Genomic DNA, 8,486 nt, shown 5'->3' on the forward strand with positions numbered 1-8,486 from the left:
GCTTTCGGAGGATCCAGTTGATGATGACACTCCTTTCGTTGTTGATTGTTCATCCTTTTCCATCTTCTTCTTATTAACTGATGATTCAGTAGGTTTCGGAGTGAATGATAATTGAAATTTAGCCTCATCCTCTTTCATTAATTTACTCAAATCATCACGGAATTCTCTCTTCATAATTTCTCTCTTCAATTTCATCCGAGCATCATAGGAGAGTGGATTTTCAGAAAGTTCTCTCTCCAATCTCAATTCCTCTTCATTGGTAATGGATGAAAAACTCTCTTCGGGTTGTTTGGTAAATCCAGGTTTAGGCTTTAAAGGTTGGGTGAGTTCGGGAAAGTGTTTTTTCAATTTTCTCAATTTACCAATGGTATCTACCGCCTTGGTAGTGTTCTTCTTTTTTTTTTTTTTCCTACGGAGTCTATCTGCTCGGGTTACCATGGTTGTTATTCCTTGACGGTGATGATGTGGAATGTTGTCGAACAAGGATGATGGCCCAACAATTTTTTTTTCAATTCAAATAATTTTTGGAATCAATCTTCTGAAAAGAACGACGAAGGATTTTATTGTGCTTTCTATTTCAAAGATGAAAACATTTATAAAACTTGATGGACTGACTTTACTCTGTATAAGGAAGTGGGCTGAAACAAGGAAGAATATGTATTGAATGAAGGAACTACATGTGAAAGACCGTTTTGCTTGCATTCAATAATCATTTCCCAAATAAGCTCCGTAATAACAATTTTGCATTCTTGCTTGATAAAGTTCATCACTATATTTCAATACAAAACCATTGCATTTGAGAGCTTATATTTCAAGTTCTGTATCGTTCTGAAATTCTTCAATTGCATACTTCAATGCATATCCATTATTCTTCACAGCTTCTAACATGAGTTCCTTATCTGATAAAATATAATCATTACTTCGAGGTGATATAATGGAAAGACAATTGAGTATGATTGCTTGTAATAAAAATTCTTTGTCGAATGCAATTTCTTTTGGCGCACAATCTAGTAAATACTGACGTTCATATTTAACAACTTCTAACAAGAATTGTTTGTCGTTCAATAGATCGTGAGGTACATAATTCACAGACAAAGGTGTTTGCTTGATAGCTTCTAAAACAATTTCTCGATCACGTTTCATCATTTCACTCGCAAAATCGAGAGCAAAACCACTTTCTCTTACTGCTTCCAAAACTACTTCTCGATCGTTTTTCAATACATTCGATGCAAATTTGAGAGCAGGCCCATATTGTCTGACAGCCGCTAATACAACCTCTTTGTCATTCTTCAATTCATCTGACGAATATTGAAGTGAAAATCCGTCTTGAGTTACAGCATTTAACACAACTTCTTTGTCTCTCCTCAATTCAGAAGAGACATTACACAATGCACAGCGTAATAGAGAGATAAATTGTTTAACAGCTTGTAGTGCAATTTCTTTGTCATTCCTCAACTCATCAGAAGCAAATTCAAGGGAACCGCCGTTATTTTTGACTGCATTCAACACAATATCTCGATCCTTCTTAAGCTCATCACTTACAAATGAAAGTAACATTCCATTTTCTTGAACGAGTTTTATCATGATTTCTTTTTTTGAATAATCAAAAGAATTTAAATAAGAAAATTCTGGAGCTATTAATTTGAGAACTGTCAACATGAATTCATCATCTGACAATAAATTATCGGGTACGAATCGAAGTGCCCTCTTGTTTTGTTTGACTGCTTCCAATGCAATTTCCTTATCTGATTTCAAATTATCATACGCATACTTCAATGCTTCACCATTTTGCTTAACAGCAGTTAAAACAATTTCTTTATCAATCTCAAGCTCATATGGTGCGTAATATAGAGCCAATCCATTCCGTTGGATCATCTCTAATGCAAGTTTCTTGTCGTTTTGAAGCTCTGAAGAAACATATTTCCAAACTTTTGGGCTGTATCTTGTGGCCTCTAATGCAACCTCTTTATCACTACGAATGGCCTTACTTGCAAATTGAAATGCATCTCCCTTTTGTTGAACCACTTCCAAGACAAATTCTCGATCTTTCCTTAATTGTTTTGATGCATATTCTAATCCATAACCATACTTTTTTATATAATTCAAAACAAATTTTTATCATTCATAAATTCTACAGGGAAGAACTTTTCATATTTCAATTCTCTATTTTCGAGCCATTTCTTTTTTTCCTTCTTGTTGAAGTGAGAATTTCTTTCTCAATAATAGTTCCCATCTCGAAAGATTATCTCCACAATTTTCACCAACAGAAGAAGAGGAATTTGAAAAATCAAGAATTATCATTTGTACATTTTCATCACTAATAAATAAACGATCCTTCTGTTCCACTACCATCATGATTTTCTGTGTTCGGACCATGTGATGATTTTGCTCAAAGCGATGTTGGATCAATATTTTTGGGGTTTTTTTTTCTTTTGAAAAATTGCTAAATTGGCCAAAGATCCTGCGATTTCAATGCTGGTCAGCAACTTGCAACATGTCTCGCTGAAGAATATATATCTAACCCAAACGGTTGTCATTTAGCTGATATTCATGTTCCCTCATTGTGGTTTTCGCAGCACTTTACAGTAAGTCTCAACGACAAAACACATTTATCGCATCGATTTGAAAAAGTCCTTTTCCAATCGGGATTGAACAACCCCTTTTTCGTGTGCGCTTCTAGAAGAGAAAAAATTGTGTCTTGTGATTCACATCATCTTCTTTAGGTGTTTACTCCAAATAATAATTATTCTCAAGCCTCCGATCTCTGTTGATCAACATTAGTAGTTTCCGAAAACACCATTGTTGTGTTGAAAAGAATCATCCTTGCATAATAATAGTAGTAATAATCAAATCAAACCTCATAGATCCTCTTGGCCTCCACCGTTTGTTCATTACTCGATTTGGATTAATCAAATATTTATTACCCTCTTTATCGTAGCCAATATTGATTGCTTTTTAGGAACCATCCTATTTTCACTCATTCATTCATTACATCATTGATGTATCATCATCATTTTGATCATTCCCTTGAATACCAGAACACACCCTAACTCATTGATGCCCACCTCACCAGCAACCACATCCCGAGTCGTTCCCTCAACGACTGCTACCACTCCAAACCGAATCATCACCACCACAACTAGCACAACAACTACCCACACAGTGGATCCTTCCAATACTCTTCTCCATCGACAAAACACTCAATTCTTGGTAGCCTCTATCCTCGTCACTCTGTGTTCCTTAACATGTTTAATTGCCTTTGTCATTGTGTATGTGGTGTATGTGGTTGTGAATTTGAAACGTGAACATGAGAATGAGTAAACAGGTACCACCACCATCAATTGGGAAGGCTTTTATTCATGGCCTCTCTATGTGGTCATTGTTTCTGTCGTTCTCTTTGTCTTGTCTTTGATTTTACTCATCAAGAGGTATCAACTAATGATTCGACGAAGAATGGAACAACGACAGCAAGCAGAAGTAGAGAGAATGGAATTAGAGAGAGCTATGAATGCAGAAACAATTCGAGTGCCAACCACTATCTCAGGAAGTGGTACAATGGTAGAAATGAAATTGCCTCCGAATGCGAATGTGAGAGATTTCAGACAAGACGGAAGCACCATGCATGGTACGCATGAACAAACACAGATGGACCAACCTTATGTGATGAGAGAACCTGGAGTGGTCATGCCCTCCACGAGCAATGTTCAACCGATTCAATTGGGAGTGAATCATGAGTCGCAGCAGCCAGCAGTTCAATATACATTCAATAACAATCTGCCACCATCGATTGTGTAAATATGGAGATGATTGAAGTTGACCACTTCGAGTTTAATTCAAATGGTTGTTGCTGATTCAAGGTTTGAAAATATACCGTTGTGTGACACACTTGAAATCTGATTGGATATGCATGAAATGCAAACGATGAGGTACGTAGCTCCATCCATACGCATTGAATCACACAATCCACTTCCTTACTCGGCCTTCATCAGAAGAGACAACCTTGTCTCAATTTTGTGTGAAGAGAGTCTTTTCGGTAGCTCTTTCCATTGGACGGACTCGAATGTCAAACTTGGCTTTGTTGTTTTTGGATCCTTTCTTGCCCATATTTGATGATTCTTGAACTATAACGCAATCCTTTTACATCATTGCTTTTGATAAAGAATGCAAACTCTGCATTTTCGAATGGAAATGCATTCTCACAATCCCTCGACAATGTGAAATAAAATTCAATAATAATAATAATAATAATTTATAATAACAAGTAGAGCAAAATGAACTCTTTTGCTCGCATATATGTGTTTGTGTCATTTCATCTTGATCATAATAATTTAATTACCACCAAATTCACGTGCCAATTTGTGTTGAGAGGAGGCAAAATCAAACAAAGTCTTGGTCATTGGCAATGGACGTCTCAAACTCTTGAATGTTTCGTTCAAGTTGGCACAAGAGGTATCAATTTGAGTTTGGAAGTTACCTTCAGCCTTAACCAACATCTTGACAATATTGTCAGCAAAAGAATCACCACCATCCACAGTTTCTGCGTGCTCCTTTGAAGTGTTCAATTGAACATTACCGTTCTCATAGTAGTGACAATTGACTTTCATGGAGCCAGACACTTGACCTTGTCATCGGCAAAACTCACACGATAGACACTTCTCCATCTACCACTCCAAAAGTTCTTATCATTGAATTTGCTGGCTGTAATACAGATAATTAATTCACCCTTTTGGTCATCTCTTTGTGATGGGAAAACACTGGAAATACCGGAAAGGTAGTGGTCATCCACATACTTTTGGATTGCCTTGACAAGTTTGTCCTTCTTTTGTTTCAACGAGTTGTTGAGAATATCAGACGAGGCAGGAGAAACACCGGTAACTTGTCCCTTCACATGATCCACTGTGAGAACCTGATCAGAGACTGGATCAAGATAAGTCTGTGGAGTGATTTCATTGTACTTGGACAAAATCACCTTGTAGGTCTGATTAGGGACTTCAACAGGAATCAATTGTTCAACATTGTAAGTACGGAAGATATCAAAGGCTCCAGTGTTTAAAAGTTGATCATTGGCTACCAATTCTCTGATATCATACAATACATCTTCGAATTGTCCAGGAGGAGAGCTCAAAAGGAAATGACGAACAATACGAAGAGTTTCATCAGGTGATAATTGAGACATTTTTTAAATGATGATGAGTTGATGATGATGATGATGATGATGAAATCGAAAGGGATAGATGATGGTACAAGATTGGTGGTGGTGTGTTATTGTTGATTATGAAAAATTATTATGTTGTTGTTGTGAAGGTACAACAGGAGCCGAGTGTTATTCGATGTCTTGATAAGAGTCAAAGAAGAGCGAGCGAGAGAGCAAAAGAGAGTGGGTTATCAGATTTTTATGATCGTCAGAGATGATGACGTGACGAAAGAGTTGTGAAAAAATTTTTCTTGTTGTTGATTAAAGAGAACATGGGATTTCAAATGTCAAGTTGTGTGTGTAAAACACATCAGAAGCGACTTGTCATTCAACAATATTGGTGTGAATTGGTGTGTGCATTGGGTCCTATTGAATTACTTTTTGAAATCCATTTGTTCATATGGATGGTTCAGAGTGGCAATGGATCCTTTGTTCATTCCCATTGCCATTCCATTTTGCAATGAGGGATAAAAGCTTCCTCGAAAGGCTCTCCCACAATCAAAAATCTTCCTTTTAGTCTCTCCTCTTGGAAAATGCATTTCTGATAGAATGGCACAGCAGACAGTTGTGCATGGAGGTAGATTTTTGGTGGTTTGCTTTCTTGTTGTTGTTGTTCTTGATTCCTAGTACTCAAATCCAATAACACAAATCTCAATAATTTCCGACCAATGCCAAAGCCACGTAAATCCTTGAGAACGGCAAACCTTTCCATCTTCCAAGCGTTTGGTCCTGTCTTTCGGACTCTACAAGTACCTCCAATCTTTGATGAACTTCTTGACAAGTTTGATTCATCATCATGACCACCACCATCATCATGACCATCATGATTAATTGGCACCAATTCAGCCAGATAATATCTCATCATTGAATTTGTTTGTTGAACATCATCCCGATACAAGGATGAATTTAATTGTTCGGAAAACGTTGAATCATTTTCATCAAATTCCGAAGAGGCATCAATGTGTTGCTCCTCCACAAAGACTTGTCTCCGAACCGACATGACTTTCTGAAATGCCTCTGGTGAGGAAACAAGAGCAATTCTCACTTCTTCTTCTTTAGACATTTTTGAATTGATGAATTGATGATTGGAATCTCTGCGTTCATGATCCAAGTGTTAATATTACAATAAGTGTTGTCTTTTTGCATTGACAAGACTTTCACGAGTTTCAAAAAAACAAGACTCGGTGCTGTGACATGAATTACATTTACATCCTAACTTTTAATGGTCAATCATTGAGCTCACATTTTTCGTGAAAAGAACAAACTGTTTTTATCTCACACTTGAAGAGTTAAAAGATTATCCCCAATGAGATCTTCTTTACAACATCTATCTTCCACTAGAATAGTCTGAATTTACATCATGACCAACAGCAACAGCAGCAGCACTTTTTGTGATCGACATCGTTTCACAACGACCAAATACATCACTGCCGTCAAACCCACAACCAACACTATTGTCAACAATACTCCAATCACAATTCCAACAATAGCTTCATCTGAAAGAGGTGGAGGGGTTGAAAATCAGTGGTATAGAGACATGAAGGGTTTGTTGGATCCATTGCCTCAAACATTTCTTTCGGATAGGTGATTAAGAGAGCAAAAGGTTGTCGATTTGCTTTCAAGATTGAAGTCACATAGACGGCCACACTCACATACACAGAACTCTCTTTCAAGGATGAATGGGGTAATTCTTCCACCATTCTTTCCACATTATTCGTCGTGTCCACTTGGTTTCCATAATTTCCAGCAATCACTGAAAGTTTTGAAACATTAGTGTTGATCACATAGGTATTGATGAATAGGTTCAAATCACTCAAAAGTTGAGGCACAACCGCAACACTTCCTGGATAATCATACCATGCAAGAGTGACCTTAAAGATGGGTGAAGTTTGAATTGCGTTGTTTCCATTCACTCTCTTGAAACATAATTTGAGAGAATTTGAAATGCTTTTAAAGGATTGTTCCTTCACGAGAATGTTCAATGGAGTACCATCTTGATTTTGTAACAAACTTCCCAAATAAACTCTTCCAAAACCTTCGTAAGAGTTTGGACTTCCTAAATCTGAGAGTTTGATTTGCCAATTTTGGAGACCACAATTCCACTCATGGGAATGGAGCTATGAACAAGAGCAGCTTTTAATAAGGGGCCTGAAGGGTTCGAAATGTTCATTTTGGTTTGGAAAAACTCTCAATAAAGCAGCGGCTCCAGCAATCAATGGAGTGGCCATGGAGGTTCCTAGGATTGACATAATATTAATATAATTTTAAAATGGTTTAATTGATATTTTCAATGAATGGAGTATCAATAGGGAATGGTGATTTGAAATATTTAACAAACACAATAGTTCTAAAATTACATACCCATAGAGGTCATTAAAGCAGCTGAATTTCCAAGGGCTGGTGAAATGGTTCCACATTGATTAGTGGTCGTGTCTCCATCGGAATGAGCACTCACTACATTGTAACTAATTCCTGTCACATCAGGTTTGATACTATTACCCACTGCTGGACCTTTGGAAGAGACTATGACAAGCAAAAGGATGATTCAAATCGAAAGGGGATGAAAGGAATACTTACAAAAGGCCAAATTGAACTCATTGAAGGTGGATGGATTGCTCGTGTATAAGTTCTTCCATGCACTTGGACAGCAGACAGCTCGAACTATTCTTATTCAAAACAATAAGAGATTATTCCAATAAGGTTCCAAAAAAAGAATTCCAAACGATTCCATTTAATACATTACAAAAAAAATTTGAAAAGAAGACAAAAGATAAACTTACCAAATTCTTGATTTTTTCCAGTATAGGCACAACATTCGTCAGGAGTTGAGAATGGTAATTTAGCATTTTGAATGTTGTTTTTAAAATCTTCATAATACACAGATTCCTCGAATGCAGAATTTGAGGTCAAACTTGCACCCACAGCGATTACATTCTTTGCTGTTGCAGGAGATTCAGTATTTCCTTTCGAAGATATTCCTCCTGAATTTCCCTTTCAACAAGAAATGAAGTGGCATGTACAATTTTACAACTTTGCAAACTCTCACACTTACCACAGCAAAAAAGAATGACACTATCTTGATAATCCCACAAGGTTTGATCCACATCTTGACAGAGAGAATTATATTGATTAGAAATAGAGCAACAAGAGTCGCTTCCAAACAATGCTTGGCAAGTTTCGTCTGACACATTTTGACCTTCTTTGTAACCGTCCTTTGGATTCTTCCACACGCAATCTTTACAATCGTATCGACATTAAAAAAAATAATCAGGTGGTAAGTTTGCCCATGAAT

General features: G+C 36.9%; 6 protein-coding genes across 6 annotated transcripts in view; 1 reads left to right on the forward strand and 5 right to left on the reverse strand.

Annotated features, from left to right (window-relative positions):
• FDP41_013782 (uncharacterized protein) overlaps positions 1-438 on the reverse strand; it is a gene marked incomplete at both ends in the record, with an annotated part of 846 nt that extends 408 nt beyond the window's left edge. Inside the window, one exon of the mRNA XM_044704449.1 lies at positions 31-438. Within this exon, the coding sequence (XP_044564846.1) occupies positions 31-438 (408 nt within the window). The remainder of the gene's footprint in view (positions 1-30) is intronic.
• A 366-nt stretch (positions 439-804) lies between these two features.
• Positions 805-2,355, reverse strand: FDP41_013783 (uncharacterized protein; the record flags this gene model as incomplete). The annotated part of the gene is made up of 2 exons (XM_044704450.1): positions 805-2,088; positions 2,266-2,355. The coding sequence occupies 2 exons, from the start codon at positions 2,353-2,355 to the stop codon at positions 805-807; spliced, it is 1,374 nt and encodes a 457-aa protein (XP_044564847.1).
• Positions 2,356-3,271: 916 nt separating this feature from the next.
• Positions 3,272-3,795, forward strand: FDP41_013784 (uncharacterized protein; the record flags this gene model as incomplete). Its single annotated transcript, XM_044704451.1, has 2 exons — positions 3,272-3,278; positions 3,326-3,795. 2 exons carry the CDS (start codon positions 3,272-3,274, stop codon positions 3,793-3,795), a joined length of 477 nt encoding a protein of 158 aa, XP_044564848.1.
• A 533-nt stretch (positions 3,796-4,328) lies between these two features.
• FDP41_013785 (uncharacterized protein) lies at positions 4,329-5,176 on the reverse strand (the record flags this gene model as incomplete). The annotated part of the gene is made up of 2 exons (XM_044704452.1): positions 4,329-4,547; positions 4,643-5,176. The coding sequence occupies 2 exons, from the start codon at positions 5,174-5,176 to the stop codon at positions 4,329-4,331; spliced, it is 753 nt and encodes a 250-aa protein (XP_044564849.1).
• A 451-nt stretch (positions 5,177-5,627) lies between these two features.
• Positions 5,628-6,257, reverse strand: FDP41_013786 (uncharacterized protein; the record flags this gene model as incomplete). Its single annotated transcript, XM_044704453.1, has 1 exon — positions 5,628-6,257. The coding sequence occupies one exon, from the start codon at positions 6,255-6,257 to the stop codon at positions 5,628-5,630; it is 630 nt and encodes a 209-aa protein (XP_044564850.1).
• Positions 6,258-6,666: 409 nt separating this feature from the next.
• Positions 6,667-8,486, reverse strand: part of FDP41_013787 (uncharacterized protein) — a gene marked incomplete at both ends in the record, with an annotated part of 2,235 nt that continues 415 nt past the window's right edge. Inside the window, 5 exons of the mRNA XM_044704454.1 lie at positions 6,667-7,256; positions 7,556-7,717; positions 7,772-7,855; positions 7,975-8,175; positions 8,247-8,429. Coding sequence (XP_044564851.1) covers positions 6,667-7,256; positions 7,556-7,717; positions 7,772-7,855; positions 7,975-8,175; positions 8,247-8,429 — 1,220 coding nt within the window. The remainder of the gene's footprint in view (positions 7,257-7,555; positions 7,718-7,771; positions 7,856-7,974; positions 8,176-8,246; positions 8,430-8,486) is intronic.

The sequence above is a fragment of the Naegleria fowleri genome (assembly GCF_008403515.1).
Source record: "Naegleria fowleri strain ATCC 30894 chromosome Unknown tig20, whole genome shotgun sequence".
NCBI lineage: Eukaryota > Heterolobosea > Eutetramitea > Acrasida > Naegleriidae > Naegleria > Naegleria fowleri.